This window comes from Elephantulus edwardii, unplaced genomic scaffold (assembly GCF_000299155.1).
Source record: "Elephantulus edwardii isolate Elephantulus edwardi_28Jun2011 unplaced genomic scaffold, EleEdw1.0 scaffold00425, whole genome shotgun sequence".
Taxonomy (NCBI): domain Eukaryota; kingdom Metazoa; phylum Chordata; class Mammalia; order Macroscelidea; family Macroscelididae; genus Elephantulus; species Elephantulus edwardii.
The window spans coordinates 1,190,324-1,208,136 of NW_006400175.1; the positions used below are offsets into that span (position 1 = coordinate 1,190,324).

At 38.3% G+C, this 17,813-nt stretch overlaps 1 protein-coding gene across 1 annotated transcript in view; it reads left to right on the forward strand.

Annotated features, from left to right (window-relative positions):
* The window catches only part of ANTXR1 (anthrax toxin receptor 1), a gene marked incomplete at its 3' end in the record, with an annotated part of 308,898 nt that overhangs the window by 241,839 nt on the left and 49,246 nt on the right, over positions 1-17,813 (forward strand). Inside the window, exon 11 of the mRNA XM_006902541.1 lies at positions 15,689-15,758. Within this exon, the coding sequence (XP_006902603.1) occupies positions 15,689-15,758 (70 nt within the window). The remainder of the gene's footprint in view (positions 1-15,688; positions 15,759-17,813) is intronic.

Genomic DNA, 17,813 nt, shown 5'->3' on the forward strand with positions numbered 1-17,813 from the left:
CTCACTGGTACAGGAGACTGCCCCTCCTTCTCCAGCAGAGCATGAAGTAGAGTCTGGGTTGTGCCTGTCGGGGCCTGGGTTTCAGCTGTCCACACCACAGCGGTGGGCAACGAGCTTAAAGCCCCTGATGGCTCTGGGCGCTGACTCTCACCAGTGGCTATGGATGAAGTTACAGGCGATTTTCAGCCAGCACCCCTATTTTTTCTTTTTTATATTCTCTTTGTTACTGTAGATAAATACAACTGATTTTGGATGTCGATCTTGTATCCTGCTATTTTGCTTCATTGGTCGAGTATATACAATAGTCTTCTTGCTGAATATTTAGGATTTTCTGAGTATACTGTTTTATCATCTGCATATTGAGTTTTATCTCCTATTTATCAATTTGGATGCTTCTTATTTTCTTCTCTTGCATTATTACTCTCCTTGAGAATTACAACACAATATTGAAGAAGAGTGGTGATAGTGGGCATCTTGTTCTCTAGGGCAATGCCTTTGGACTCTCTCTTTTGAGGATGATGGTGACTCGTGGTTTTGTGTATGTACTTTTCAGTATATTGAGGAATTTTCCCCTCTCTTCTTTTTGTTGAGTGTTTCAATCGGGAAGGAGTTAAATTTTGTCAAAAGCCTGTTCCTCCATCAAGATCTTGTGTTTCTTTTACTTTGCTTTATCAATGTCATTAATTACATTAACTGCTTTCTTTCACTGAACCATCTTTGCATAGCTATTATGTCTCTCACTTGGTTGAAATGAATTCTTTTTTAAAGTATATACTTTGATTCTATTGACCAGGATTTTGTTGATAGCTTTTGCATCTATGTTATTGAGAATTAGTGGTCTATAGTTTCTATTTTGGTGATGTGTTTACCTGACTTTGCTGTCAGGAATATATCTATGTCATAGAATGACTCTGGGAGTATTACAACTTTTTCTATTTTCTAACATACTTTATGTAAAATTTGTGACAATTCTTATCTGAATGCTTGATAAAACTCAACTAATAAAACTAAATGATCCAGGAGTGTCTTTTTTCGTTGCAAGTTTTTTAATGACCTTTTCACATTTTTCTTTTGTCATGGGTCTATTCAGGTTTTCTACTTCCGTCTATATCAGTTTGAGAGATTGTGAGTTTCTAAGTATTTGTTTATCTCCTCTAGGTTTTTATATTTGTTTGTATCTTGTTTTATTTTTATTATGTGTTGTCGAGTCATTTGAGGCTCATAGCGACCCTGTGTACAATAGCCCTGAACCCTGCTCTATCCTGTGCCAACCACCCACCTTTATTACCCCAGTCACTGAATCAATCCATCTCATCGGGGGTCTTCCTCTCTTGTGCTGTCCCTCCACCCTTCCAAGCATGATATTCCTGTCCAAGGACTGGTCCCTCCTTACAACATGCCCAAAGTATGTCAGACGAAGCCTCACAACATTCCCAAAGTGTGTCAGACAAAGCCTCAGCATCATTACCTCTAAGAAGCAGTCTTATTTCACACACTCTCGGGCAAATCTGTCTGTTCTCCTGGCATTCCATGGTATATTCAGTACTCTTCTCCAGCACCACAGCTCAAAGGCATCAATTCTCTTTCTATCACTCCTAGTCATTGACCAACTTTCTGATGTATGCAAGTCATTGTAAAGACTTTGATCTTGATCGGGTTCACTTAAGTCTCCAGACTGATATCATTGCTCTTCAGTACTCTGGAGAGGTCCCTGATAGAACTTTCCCAGTGCAATTTGTCTTTTGATTTCCTAGCTGCTAGTACAGTTTGAGTATACTTTTTTAATAAAATTCCATTATTTATTTGTTTGTTTGTTTATTTCAGTTGGCTCTGTATGATATCATCTCTTTCATTTCTTACTTGCATTGTGTCTCTCCCCCCCTTTTGCTTTATTAGCTTGGTCTTTTCTATAGTTTTAATTATTTTTCTGTTTTTTGTTCCATTAATTTCTGTCCTAATGTTTATAATTTTCTTTATTTTAGATGCTATTGGATTTTCTTGCTATTCGGAGTTGTTGCATTAAATAGTCTATTTTCATTATTTCTTCCTTTTTAATGTGTTTTTCTATTATTATTAATTGTCCTTTAAGTACTGCTTTTGCTCTCTCCGAGAAGTTCTGCTAAGATGTGATTTCATTCTCATTTGTCTCAAGAAACTTTTTATTTTTATTACCCACTTACGCTCATGCAAGGTGGTGTTTAGCATAATTTTTTCTCCTGTATCTTCTTATTTGTTTCTAATTTTATAGTCTTGTGGTCTAAGAAAATCCTTTGTACTTTTGTTTTTTTTTATTTATTGAGGCTTATTTTGCCACCTGAAATAGTATATATCCTGGGGAATGTTTCTGTGTATGCTGGGTAAGAATGAATTCTAAGTTTATTTAGTTCATTAGCCTGTAAATACCCATGAGATCAAATTGTTTAATTGTATGGTTTAATTCCTCGGATTTTTGTTGAGTTTCTTTCTATTCATCCTATCTTTCTTTGAAAGTGGTGTACTGAAGTCTCCTACTACCATAGTGGTGTTGTCTATTTCTTTGTTCAGTTCTTTTACTTTGCATATTTTTGCAGCTGTATCATTTGATGTATACATATTTGTTATAGTCATTTTCTCTTATTCTAATGTCTTTATACATTATATAGTGTTCTTCCTTGTCCTTATGATGGTTTGTACCCCAAAATCTATTTTATCAGAGATTTATGTTACTAATCTTGCTTTTTTTCTGGTTGCCATTTACTTGTTATGTTTTTTCCACTCTGATTTTTTTCTCTTCTAGTTTATTTACAAAATTCAAATACAAATTTGAACTAATTCTTTCAATTTCCCTCACCCCCCATCAAATTGTACATCCTAATAATTAATCCCCCCTTTCCCCTGCACATCCACATCCCTTTGCTTCCAGCTTCTCCCATGCCTCTTAGATCCTTATACTCATTCTACAATAACGGTTTTATACAATATTTATCCTTATTTTACTGAGTTAGTTCACTCAATATAATGCTCTCCAGTCCCTCCCAAGTTAGGTAATAATTTAAAAAGTTATTTCTCCTGCATGCTGCATAATATTCCATTGTGTGAAGGTAACATAATTTCTCAATCCAGTCTTTGATTTTTCAGTCTGTCTTTATCTTCACTTTTCATGGTTCTTTTGTATATATCATATTGACGGGTTTTGTTTTTTGTTTAATCTGATACTCTTTTCCTCTTGAATGGTGCATTTAACTGGTTATGTTCAGTGTAATTGTTGAGAAACAGGGTGCTATTACTATCATTTTGTTGGGTTCTTTTTAAATTTTTTCGCTTACTACTTTGATCCATCAATTTTTCTGTGGCATACCTGTAGGAGGGAGTTCCTTTAGGATTTCTTGCAGCATTGTCTTGTTTTTACACACTCCTTTAGTTTCTGCTATTATAAGAATATCTTGCTCTCTCTCTCATATTTTGATAGACAGTTTTTGGCTGAGTATTGTAGTCTTGGTTGGCAGTTGAGTTCTTTGAGAGTTCAATATATGTCATTCCACTGTCATCTTCATTGCATGTTTTCTGCCAAGAAGTCACTACTTAACTCTTGTTTGCTCTCCTTTCTAGCTAACTCTTCATTTTTCTCCAGCTGCTTTCAGAATTCTCCCAGTGTCTTTGATTTTGGCAAATTTTACTATGATTTACCTCTGATTTTTACCAACTTTTGCAGTCAGAAATGGATCAAACATGCGATCAAGACGCATTAATAATAATGGGCGACTGGAATGCAAAAGTTCGGAACAGGGAAGAAGGATCAGTAACTGGAAAACATGGGCTCGGTGAGAGAAATGAGGCTGGAGATAGAATGATAGAGTTCTGCACGTTCAAGGATTTATTCATTGCAAATATCTTTTATAAGAAACATAAACACAAGCTCTACACATGGATTTCACCTGATGCTATGGATAGGAATCAAATCGATTACATTTGCAGAAAGATTTGGTGGAGAAGCTCAATATTAGCAGTGAAAACCAGGCTGGGTGCTGATTGTGGGACAGACCACCAACTACTCATATGCAAATTCAAGCTGAAGTTGAGGAAAATTAAGTCAAGTCCACGGGAACCAAGATTTGACCTTAAGTCTGTCCCACTCGAATTCCAAAACCATCTCAGGAACAGGTTTGAGGCCTTGAACACCAATGAGCGTAGACCAAATGAGCTCTGGGAGGATATCAAGAAAATCGTCCATGAAGAATGCAAAAGATCATTACAAAGGCTAAAGAAGAAGAAAAGACCAAGATGGATGTCAGATGAAATTCTTGAGTATTGCATTAGAGCGTCGAGAAGCCAAAGCTAAAGGAAGAAATCAAGAAATCAAAGAGCTGAATAGAAAATTTCAAAAGGCAGCTCAGGACGACAAAGCAAGATACTATAATGAAATGTGCAGAAAGCTGGAGCCAGAAAATCAAATGGCCGGATGCGCTCAGCATTTCTTAAGCTGAAGGAGTTGAAAAACAAATTCAAGCCATGGGTGGCAATACTTGAAAATAGTTTGGGTAGATTGTTGAATGATCCAGGAAGTATATAAAGAAGATGGAAGGAGTACACAGAGTCACTGTATCAGAAGGAATTGGCTGACATAGAGGAATTTCATGAAATAACATATGAGCAAGAACCTATGGTGATGAAGGAGGAAGTTCAAGTTGCTCTGAAGGAACTGGCAAAAAACAAGGCTCCAGGAGTTGACAGCATACCAATTGATTTATTTCAACAAACAGATGCTGCCCTGGATGTGCTCACTAAGTTGTGCCATTAAATCTGGAGGACGGCCAGCTGGCCAACTGACTGGAAGAGATCAATATTTGTTCCCACTCCAAAGAAAGGTGACCCAACAGAGTGTGGAAATTATTGAACAATATCATTCATATCACATGTAAGCAAGATTCTGCTTAAAATTACCCAAAAACATTTGGAACAGTATGTCAACAGAGAACTGCCAGATGTGCAGGCTGGATTTAGAAGAGGTCGCGGTACTAGGGATAGTATAGCTGATGTTAAATAGATCTTGGCAGGAAGCAGAAAATACCAGAAGAATGTTTATTTGTGCTTCGTTGACTATGCAAAGGCTTTTAACTGTATGGATCACTACAAGCTATGGCTGACTCTGAGAAGAATGGGACTCCCAGAACATTTGATTGTGCTAGTGCGAAACCTATACTTGGACCAAGAGGCAGTCATCAGAACAGAGCAGGGGGAAAATCAAGAAAGGGGTCCATCAGAGATGTATTTTGTCTCCATACCTTTTCAATCTGTATGCAAAACAGATTACCCGAGACGCTGGACTGTACGAGGAAGAATGTAGCATCAGGATTGGTGGAAGAATCGTCAAAAACCTACATTATGCAGATGACACAACCCTACTTGCTGACACTGAGGGAGACCTGAAGTGCTTGCTGCAGAAGGTCAAGGACTGTAGTCTTCAATATGGATTGAAGCTCAATATCGAGAAAACAAAGATTCTTGCCACTGGGCCAATTGTCAGCATCAGTATGGATGGTGAAGAGATTGAGATAGTTAACAGTTTTCGTTTATTTGGTTCCACAGTCAACACTATTGATAACAGCAGCCAGGAAATCAGGAGATGAAATCCATCGGGAAAGTCAGCTGTGAGGGACCTCTCAAGAGTACTAAAGTGCAACAACATCAGGCTGGAGACTAAGGTGCACATGATCCAGGCTGTAGTCTTTACAATTACGTGCTATGCATTGGAGAGAAAGTGAATAGTGATGACAGAAAGAGAATTGATGCCTTTGAGCTGTGGTGCTGGAGAAGAGTGTTGAATATACCATGGACTGCTAGAACAAACAGGTTTGTCCCGGAGAGGGTGAAGCCAGAATGTTCCCTGAAGCCAAGGATTCTGAAGCTTCGTTTGACATACTTTGGGCATGTTGCAAGGAGGGACTGGTCCTTGGAGAGGGACATCATGTTTGGGAGAGTGGAGGGACAGCACAGGAGAGGAAGACCCTTGATGAGATGGATCGATACTGTGAGTGGTGTGGTGGGAATGATTATGTTTGAGACAGCAAGGTTGGCACAGGATAGAACAGCGTTTAGAGATCTTGTACATGGGGTCGCTATGAGTTGCAAACGACTCGATGGCACACAACAACAACAACAACAACAGCATACCTCTGTGTTTTTCTTTTGGGGTCTCTCAGCTTCATGGATATATATTCTCTCATTCTTAATGATACTTGGAAAGTTTTCTTTTAATAACTCTTCCACAGTTTCTTAGTGCCATTTTTGTTTCTTCTTTTTCTGTAATTCTAATAGTACACATCTTATTCCTCTTTATGGAGACCCACATTATTCTTAGGCTGTCTTTCTTTTCCTTTATTTTTTAGTCTGTTTTTTACTCTATCTGATCAGTGCTGAGAGCTCTATCTTGTGTTTCCATCTCTTGAATTCTGCTCATCTATCTATCCAACATGTGATAGCTTCTGAGCTATTGGTCCTAATATTGTGGGTTGTTGTCTTGTTTTTCTGGGTTTTATAATACCTCATTGCTTTTATCTGCTTTGTCTCTGATTGATTTATAAAGTGCCTCTTGAGGTTTGCTTATAGATTCCTCCAAGTCTTTGACCTTTTCTTTCATCTCTTCAAAATACGTGATCATTGTTCTTTTGAATTGTGTGTAGTAAGTTCAATCAGACTTCCTCCTTTTAAAAGAGCCATTAAATGTATGTGTTTAATCCCTTTCATGGGATAAATATCTTGTGTTAGTTTTGTGTACAATGTGAGGCAGTCTGCTTTTTCTATTTCACTGCTAAGATAGAGTTGTTCTTGGCTCAGGTCCTCACAGTTTCTGAGTCTGGCTACCTTGACTAGGGAGCTCACTGCTCCAATGGAAAAGGAGGGCAACTCACCCTGCATGAAGACCTTCGTGGTCTCTGGGCTCATAAGAAGATTTGCTTCATTTGAGGAGCTCACCATTCCAGAGAAGGGAATGGCAGTTCACCCTCCCTAAAGTTCTCTCTGTAGTCTAGGCTCACAGGAACACTTGCCTTGTTGTGGAGCTCCGTGCTTCAGATGTGTGAAGGGCAACTCATCCTGCCTCAAGTCCTCACAGGTCTTCCAGCTGATAAATTAAATAACACAGAATTTCCTTATCTTTGCTGTTAAGGAACATTCCGATTGCACTTCCTCTGAGGTTTGTGTGTGTGTGTGTTCTTTTGGCAGTCTATGATATGTTCAATACTCTTTGCCAGTATCATGGTTCAAAAGTATCCATCTGTCATCCTTTGTCCAGCATAGGAAGCAACTGAGAATATCATGGCTTGGACTAGGCACACCTTAGTCTTGAAACTGTCTTTCTTGCTCTTTGGAACTTTGAAGAGGTCTTTGAAAGCAGAGATTGAGATTGTTAACAGTTTTAGTTTACTTGGCTTCACAGTCAACACTCTTGGTTCCAGCAGCCAAGAAATCAAAAAACAAATTGCACTGGAAAAGTCAGCTGTGAGGGACCTCTCAAGAGTACTGAAGAGCAACGACATCAGGCTGGAGACTAAGGTGAGCCTGATCTGGGCTATAGTCTTCGCAATTAAGTGCTATGCACTGGAGAGTTGAACAGTGACTAGGGATGATAGGAAGAGAATTGATGCCTTTGAGCTGTGGTGCTGGAGAAGAGTTTTTGGATATACCATGAACTGCTAGGAGAACAAACAAGTTTGTTGTAGAGAGGGTGAATCTGGACTTCTCCTTGGAGTCAAGGATTCTGAAGCTTTGTCTGACATACTTTGTGCAAGTTGCAAGGAGAGACTGGTCCTTAGGGACGTCATGTTTTGGAGAGTAGAGGGATAGCACAGGAGAGGAAGACCTTCGATGAGATGGATTTATTCTGTGATTGGAGTGGTGGGAATGAGTGTGTTGGAGACAGTGAGGTTGGCACAGGATAGAGCAGCATTTAGTGTTCTTCTACATAGCGTTGCTATGATTCGCATGCCACTTGGTGGCACATAACAATAACAACAACAACAACAACAACAAACATGTCTTTGATTTCTTGACTTCTTCCGTTAGTCTTGATTATGCATCCAAGTAAAATGAAATTAATGAAAATGTCAATCTTTTCTCCATCTATCATAATGTTGCCCATTGGTCTAGTGGCAATTTTTTTTTTTTTTTTTTTTTTTGCCTACAGCACCCGGTATTCCCAGGCGGTCTCCCATCCAAGTACTAACCAGGCCCGACCCTGCTTAGCTTCCGAGATCAGATGAGATCGGGCGCGTTCAGGGTGGTATGGCCATAGACGTGGCAAAAATTTTTGTATTCTTCGTGTTGCTCTGTAACCAATATTCAAGGCTGTAGTCTGAACTTCTGCAGTAAATGTTTCATATTTTCTTCACTTTCTGCAAGGAAGGTTGTATCATCAGCATAGTACAGGTTGTTGACAAGTCTTTAGTTTCATCTTACATTACAGCTAGTTTGGTAGAACAATTTAATTGAGAAATTGAAGATTTTATCCTTTTAGACTGTATTTCTTCTGATTTTAATCCACATAATCACAGAGACTGTTTTAAAGGTTTGAAAGACTGTGTAACAATATGATCCAACTTTTTACTGCTTGCTTACTAAGTGCCAGCAAAGTGATTTGAACTTCAGATCACTTTTACTTTATTATCATAACCCTTACCAATGGGTGCAATCATCATCACTGACAGATGATGAGCTTGTCAGCATTCACATATTAGTTATTACTAATATTCTCAGGTCTTGAGATTTGAATATGAATATGTTTAACTCTGAATTCTCCCGTGCTCTGTACCATCTAGACTCATTTTTAGTGTTATCTAGCTTTCAAGTCTTAGATGTTTTATAGTTTGATGTAATGATACTCACTGGCCCAAAATCCTGATTTAAATCAAGCTTCATTCAGATTCTCATACACAAATGCTTTTAAATTAGTCATGTCATGGGCCTACCACTTATCTGTCAGGGTTTTTTGCTTTTTTGGTTGTTGTTGGTGGTGTTTTTTTTTCATGGGGAGAGTGTGTGTTGTGATGACTTGCTTATTGTTTTGAGGCTTGAAACTATGTCAAAGATATTTTAAGTACCAGAAGAATTAATCATGGTGGACAACTTCCCAAACTTCTTAAATTGAAGCAGTATGGATCACAGCTGGACATTTTCTGATATATTGCTATATCACTGGCCTCTCAGATGGAAAGCAATGATAGACTTATGCTTGCTGTTCACTATAAACATGGTACAAGATGGGACAGCATTTTATATCAGCAGACATGAGACAGTGATGTATCGCAGGAGGCAGCCCAGTGACAGCTAACAGCCGTGCCACGTGTGTCCTAAGAAGTCTGAAATTTCTTTGTGAATAGTCAAAGATATTTATATTTACAAAGCATCTAATGTTTTGTTTCTACTTCCCATTACAAATTTCTGGCTCTCTCCAGTTTTTCATAAGTTGCATACAAAAGCCACGTGGCACATTTGAGCTCCCTTTCCCCTGCCCACTCCTGCTAATAAGCAGTGAGAAGGCTGCAGAAGGCAGAGGCACAGGAGCGCCCACTGACTTCCAAGTTTATTATTCGTGCATATATTAACATCATAGTACCAGTGGCTCTGCAAAGGTTTCAGAGAGGCTGGCACAGTGCACATGCCCAAGGAAGCCCAGCCAAGAAGCAGATGAGGGAGACCCTATGCCCTGCTTCCCAAATGGATGTTCCAGGAAAGAGTCAGATGATCAGAGTTATGGAAACCAAATGTCTCTCTTTTGTTTAGAGAAGGAGGGGGATATCGCTCAGTTTTGTGGTAAAGGGAATACAAACGCCAATCCAAACAATCTCGGAGGAGAAAACACCAGCTCCCTTCATCCACAAGACTCATTGCTGGCCTAGGTTTGATGTATGGAATGCTGAGGTTATCCTGCACATTTGGCAAAATCTCCTGGGTTCTCCCAGGGAGCTATTGCTCTGCTTGGCTCTAAAGAAACTTGGTTTCATAAGCAGAAAAGGAAAATGAAAGCAGAAGTCAGTGTAAAATAGCTTCTAGCTTATCTAGTCTTTTCATACTTTTCCAGTTGGAATGAGGGAAGGAATGAGGGTATTTTCAGAGATCAACCCTGGAAATTAACTTAGGCCTTCTACCCCTGGAGTGGTCCTGGCCATGCTCTTTGACCAGACTCAGCTCAATGCACAGGATGCATCCAGGAGCCATGAGGCTGTCTGTGACTTCCCTGTGGCCCTCCTTGGCTCTGTAGCTGAATCTGTGGCCTGAACTATCAGGTTTTACAATGCATATACAACAAGGTAAACAATAGTAAAAAGAAAATAAATAAAGGTTCTAATCTGCCATATCTGTCCCAAGTTTAGTTTCTTGTCTAATAATACAAGGTTTTCCTGGAAAGGGAAAGCTCTGAGCTGAGGACACTAGATGTCACTTCTAATCTTGTCATTGTCCCTGACTTGCTGTACAACCTTGCCTCTTTTTTTTGACCCTCTCATCAGAGACATGACCCTAATGGTTCCTGCTCTGCCTAGAAACACAAGTTCACTGAAAAGGAGATACGGTTTTACCAATGGTGGCAGTACAGCATATTGGATAAGCAAGTTGTCTCTGCAGCCAAACAGACAAGATGCCGATCCAGGCAGTACCATGCATAGCGCAGGGCAAAGTTACTCAACCTCACTGTGATTATCCCTCTCTTTTAAAAGAAAGTAATGCTTCTCCCTACAGTGCTGCTGGAATGTTAAATTTAATTATGTGATGCATATGAAATGCTTACATCTCTTACAGGTGCTATGTTCCATGTGAGTGTGACCACTGTTATTTTTATTATCATAACAGTGTCATCACTATTATTATTCTTAGGTACCATGAGGTTGTCTCTGACTTAAGGAGACTTTATATATTATAAAGCAGTATGATGTCTGACCGTGCCCCTCTTCATGTTCACTGGTATGTTGTGGGTTTTTTTTATATTTGTATCTGGTAATATATTTCTAGTAAGTATCTGAATTATAGACAACTCCAACTTGTCCTCCAAAGCTATACAAACTTACCTTCATTTTGAAACAAATTAGCCAGCCCTTCCTTACTTAGAATATTTTTCTTCATTAATATATGTTGTATTTCACATATTCCTTCATTTGCAGTGTGTTTCATACGATTTCCCATACATTATGTCTTTTAAAATTAGTTGCCATTGTTCTATGCCCACTATCACCCTGTCTTTTCAGATCCCCACTGAATATTTCCTAATTTCTTCACCCCTTCCTTCACTAACACAACTCTGTGAATCCACTCTTTAGTCTAATACTGTAATTATTCCTATTTTCATGAAGTCAGTTCCAACTCCCAGTGATCCTATACAACAAAATAAAATCGCGCCTTGAGTTCCCAAGCCTGTGATTTTTACAGAAGCAGATTGCTGTATCTTTCTCCTATGGAATGGCTGGGGTGTCAAACTGCCAACCTTTAAATTAGGAGCTGAATACTTAACCATTGCACCATGAAGGGCTTCTTTACATAATCGTAAGTTTGACAGTTTTATGTAGGACATCCTCATCATTGCAGTAGCATGCCATAATATTCTTACTGCTTTTATGAAAACTCCCTAAATCTACACCTTGAATTGCACAGGTTTGGCTGGCTGACCGTACTGTCTTTTCTAGCCTTATTTTTAGTTATTTTTCTACCTCATTCAAATTCAAGTTTCATTAGCTTCCATATAACCCAGAAGGCCCAGCTAAGATATTGAGATACTCATGTATTGCTGATGGGAGTGTAAAATGATATAGACACTTTGAAGATAAATTTGTTAGATCCTCAAAAGTTAAAATATAGAAATGCATGTGGCTCAACAATTCAGAAGAATTAGATTAGCGCTCATATGTGATTGTTCATAACCTCACTAATAGTGGTAGCCAGGTGGTTAAAATGCCTTCTACTTATCAGTAGATGAATGGATAAACAAAAGGTGCTGTAAGCATCACAAGGGAATAATATTTTATCCTAAAGAGAAAGAAAATACTTCTGCATCTTTTGTCATGTAAGAACTGTAAAAACATTATCTTAAGTGAAAGAAGCCAGTAATAAAAGGTCATAGATCGTATAATTTCATTTAAATATTTATAGATTTGATGTCTCCTTTGGGCTCATGAAATGTTTGAGAACAAGATAAAGATGGTAGTTGTACAATACTGTTGTTGTTGTTAAATGCCCAAAGTATGTAAGATGGAGCTTGAAAATCCTAGCCTCCAAGGAGAAACTTGGTTTCACCCTCTCCAAGAAAGACTTACTTGTTTTATTGGTAGTCCATGGTATGTTCAAGACTCTTCTCCAGCACCACAATTTGAAGGCATAGATTCTTCTGTCTTCCTTAGCGTATTCAGATCTCTGATGCATAGTGAGTAATTGCAAAGACCAAGGCCTGGATCAGGTGTGCCTTAGTCTATAGACTGACATTGTTGTTTTTCAGTACTCTGGAGAAATCCCTGACAGCACATTTTCCCAGTGTAATTAATCTTTTGATTTCCTGCCTTCTGGTGTCAAGAGCATTGATTGTGGAGCTGAGCAACCCGTAATTGTTAACCTCAGTCTCTTCTCCATTTATCATGGTTTTGCCAATTGGCCCAGTCTTCTTTCCTTGTCTTCTTTCTGTTGAGCTTCAACCCATCTTGAAAACTACAATCTTTGACCTTCTCCAGCAACTGCTTCGAGTCCTCCTCAGTTTCAGCAAGCAGGGTTGTGCCATCTGTGTGACACAGGTTGTTTAAGTCTTCCTCCAGTCTTAATGCCACGTTCCTTCTCATAAAGCCCAGCCTCCTGAACGATCTGTTCTGCATATACACTGAAAAATATAGAGAGAGGGCATATCCCTGACACATTCCTTTACTGATTTTGAACCGTGTAGTGTTTCCTTGCTCTATCCTGAGGACTGCTTCCTGGTCCAAATATAGGCTTCGCTTAAGCACAATCTCCATTTTTCAGTCATAATTATCAGAGTTTTGCTTGCATATGCTATTAGTCATATTGTTCAATAGTGCAGTTAATACCACCCATCAGTAGCATGTTAACATCTGTGTTCTTATTTATGCTATCTCACAGCAATGCTGTGTTTGTCCTAGTAGAACAAGGCTTTATAATTTTATTGGCAGATTTTCCCAAAGTCAGTCTCCAGATCTTTCTTCCAAGGCCACCCTGGGTGAATTCGAGGTGGTAGCTTTGACTTTATTAGCAGTGTAATGCATATTCTAGAAGGAGATCTGGTGTCATAATCAGGAGAGATTGTGCCACAACTCTCTGGTGGTTCAAATCTCCTCCTGTGCAATTTACATCTTTGAAAAGCCCATGGAAGGTCAGCTTTAAATAAGTTCCAACTTAACACCAATGAGTTTCAGTTGCATATTTTCTAGTATTTGTAAGTATATTCACAATTTGCCACAATTAAGAGAGTAAATCTTACTCTTCTTCATATCTCCATATCATTCATTAAGTCTACCACAGTTTGAGGTTTAGTTTTGGTTTGTTTGTTTGTTTTTTTGTGCAGGGCAGACCCCCAGTACACTGCTGGGTCCTTTTTAATGACTGCTAGATATTGAGGACAGTCATTTTCAGCCATGTCCTCAGACCCAGAATTAAGGACACAGTGAAATATTTAGCAGTCAGCAGCTAAAACTGCTTAAGCTTTTTCCCAGTCATTACTCAAAAAGCAGACATCTCTACCTCAAATCCCTCTTATATCTCTAGTCCATTTTCATTACAACATCTACTATACCTTCCAAAGTAAATCGTTTCAGTCTTCAAAAAGTTTTAATGTATTTTTCTCACACTTTATAGAATTATGCAACAATCCCTTAATCTAACACAAACAACTGAGATTTAACTTTTTTTCTGTGCTGATCTTTTCAAATCTTCTACACTGGGCTGTATATTTTCTCTTATTTTATATATAAAATTTTTATTTTATACTGATTTATTTACAAAGTCCATATACATTGTTTTTCACACTGGATCTTTCCAATTTCCTTTACCCACCCCTTTCTCCACCCATCAAATTGTGCAACCCTTTATTAAGTCCCTCTCATCCTGTCGTCACCTCCCCACCTTGGATCCTTGTACAATGTCTATGATAATGGTTTTATACAGTATTTGTCCTTACGGGACTGAGTTAGTTTGTTTGGCATAATGCTCTCCAGCCCTTCTATGTTAGGTAGTATTTTAGAAGATCATTGCTCTCATGTGATGCATAGTACTCCATTGTGTGAATGTACCATAATTTCTCAATCTGCTCCGTTGTGATTGGACATTTGGGCTGTTTCTATGTTCTTGCTATGCTGAATAACATGGCTCTGAACATTGGTGTACAAGTCTCTGTGCCTCAGTTCTCATTTTCTCAGGGTATATTCCAAGCAGTGGAATAGCTGGGTCATATGGAATTTCTGTGGTCAGCTTTTTGAGGAAATGCTAAACTGCCTTCCAAAGTGGTTGTACCATTTTACAATCCCACCAACAATATATTTGAGTTCCTATCTTTCCACATCCTCTAAAGTATTTATTACTTGCTGCCCTTCTAAACTTTGCTGCTACTGGGATAAGATGGTATCTCATTATGGTTTTGATTTGCATATCTCTCATTGCTAGTGATTTTGAGCATTTCTTCATATGTCTCTTGGCCATCTAAATGTCCTCTGTGAAAAGCCTTTCCATATCTCTTGCTCATTTTGTAATTCTTTTTCTTCTAGATGACTGGGAGTATTCTGTACATTTTTGTTATGAGATCCTTGTCTGAGATGATATTGCCAAATGTTTGTTCCCAATTAGTATTTTCTTTACCCAACTACCCTTGCTCCTGTCTTTCCTCGCAGCAGGAAGGCCTCTTCTACATCTTTGTGCCAATGCACAGCCCATGTTCTTTATTCCCTGCAACCTGGCTTACCCATCTGTGGAAATTTCATCCATTCTTCTTACAGTTGTCAGTGAATTCTTCACATGAATATGGGTTCTGGACTTAAACAAGAAGCTCCTTGAGGACCAATCTAGTATAATCTTGTTTCCCTGCAGTGATTTCTGTCTGTCTTCAAAGCTCAGTATCTGTTTGAGCAGTGATTCAACTGGGTACAGGGTGTGAGGACTGGTAGTCAAACAAGAGACCTTTAAATCGCTTCCAGTGGGTTATAAAGTGCAAGAAGAGGTGGGTTTTTGATTGTTGTTGGGTTTTGGGGTGTTTTTTTTTATTATATAATTTTTTTTTTTCAGCTGTGTAGAGGAAGTTGAAGTCTGATTCCTGCTGTAATGTGGATGAACTTTAAATACATCATGCTGAATGGCATAAGTCATTCACAAAAGGATAAATATTGTGTGATCCCATACATATAAAATCTCTAGGATAGAAAAATAGAGATCAAAGTTTATTAGTGGTTACCAAGGGTGATGTTAAAACAAAAGGGTGGTGGAAATATACAAGGATAGTTAATGATAATTTACATATTTAATCATCAGACACATTTACTGTCACTGAAACGTCCATGTAAATGTTGTTGAACTGGAAAATATTTTTCTTACATATATATATTTAGGACAGTTAAAAACAAGTTTAAAAGCATATATAAGTGCCTTTCTTCTTGGTGTTGACTAATGGCCTCTAAATATCACTAACTTTGAATTTATTAATTTGTCACACTCTGCTTAATCAGTGACTTCTTTTTTGCAGATGAGAAACCTTTCACAGTAGAAGATACTTATCTGCTGTGTCCGGCACCTATTTTAAAAGAAGTTGGCATGTAAGTTTTCTCCAACACCTGAACCTCACAGCTAAGGACTAAGAGGTAGAAGGGACACAGGTAAAAGAAAATAATGATAGTTATATATAGAAGTTTCACTCCACAGAAAATCTTTCGCTACACTCCTCCAGAACTGTTGTAATATGGTCACAGCAAGTACAGCACTGACATCAATCAGTATTATACAACGTAGATCTCACTGCATTCTCCCAACTTTCCAAGGAAATATATTCATGATCTGTTTCAGAGATTTGGTCCTGTGGGCAGAAATCTATTTTCCCCAGTATTTCCAATGTATGTGCTAGGCTAAGGCAGGTTGAAAGCATAGATATAGCTTGCTCAAGGTAACACTGCAATAAGCAGCACAGTCTGGTCTCAAACCAAGGTCCGTCTACCTTGATCCTACTCCATTTGTAGAAAGCTATCACGCTTTTCAAAGCACTCTCATATTATCTCACCCTAGCATCATTGCTGACCACTTGGCTACTAATGTTACATAGGGCAGTTTGAACCCACCCAGTGGATACCCAGTAGAAAACTTGGCAAACTGCTCCAAATATCAAGACAAGATCAAGAAACTTGGGCTTAAACAACTGTTTTCAAGCCAAAGCAAAGCCCCGGGATCAGATCTTTTGATGCCAAGGTCAAATCTCTTTCTTCTGTCCCTCTAGAAGCTATTGGATATTACACTATGGAGGAAATCTCATGGTAATGTAATTACAATGAATGATACTGAGATATGATAAAAATATACAACATAGCAAAAAAAAGAGAAGTATTACCTTGAAAATAAATGTACTTTGTGTGAAAATAGAGATACAGATTGTGCAGTTAAAAAACCAGTGCCACTGTAACAGTCTCTTTAGTGGACTAGGGATAAAATGGCAGCCATAAAGAAAAAAGAATTTTATTTGTTTATCAGAATTCTGTTTTCAGTCATTCATTGAAACTCTGTCCATCTAACATCATCCTATAATAGCTCTGGTTTCACAAACAGGTCCTGTATATCTGGGCTACAAAACTCAAAAGTTCAAGCTTGTGATACAGTGGATCTTTCACAGAGGGAAGTCTAGAGCACAAATGAGTTCATCTGTGAGTTTAATGTGCAATACCAAAACCACTGCTACCAAATCACTCAAAGTCCACATGGCAGACTCAGAACATCACATTTATAGCTTGACCAGCATATCTCCACTTCATGGAGTCACTTTTTAACAACATTTTTACTTAGTATTGTGTAGTCTCATTTATATACAATATATAGAACAAGCAGATAGACAGAAGTAAAAGTTTAGTAGTGTTTAACAGAAGTGAGTAAAGGGAGAGTGTAAAGGAGACGTAACACCTAGGGAATCATTCATTGACTTTTTTCAGGGATGATAGAAAAATTCAGGAACAGTTAATGGAAATGGTATAACAGCACAATGTAGGTAATTAATGTCATCGAAGAGTACTTAGGAATAATAAACTTGTAATATTGAACACAGTGAAAAGAAATTAAAAATAAAATAATTCTTTGATTACCCTCCACAATTCAACTTTTCCAAGCATCCTCAGGCAGAACCCAACTGACTTTTAAATACAAAAGCCCACCCTCCGGGTTTGGATTGATTAAGAGAATTTCAGCCCACAGCTGATTGCTAACAAAATTAGAAACAGCCAATCAGCTTAAACTTGATGGTTAGCAAAATAAAAATCCAAACAGTTTACACCCAGCTTTTAAGAAAATAAAGGAACACTTACCCAAATACTATATAAAACTGTAATTGTAGAATAATTATGAGGATCCACGGATGAGGGGAGGGTGAAAGCAGAGGGGTAAGGATGTATGGGGTGAGGGGGATCAATCACGGGGTCGTACAATTTGATGAGTGGGGGTTGAGGGAAATGGGAAGGATTTGATGTGAAAAACAATATATTTGACTTTTGTAAAACAAATCCCAATTAAAATTTTAGCTAAAAAGCACAAGGAAGAATTCAAGATACTAAAGAGCTGCACAGAAGATTCCAAAAGGCAGCTCGGAATGACAAAGCAAAATATTACAATGAAATGTG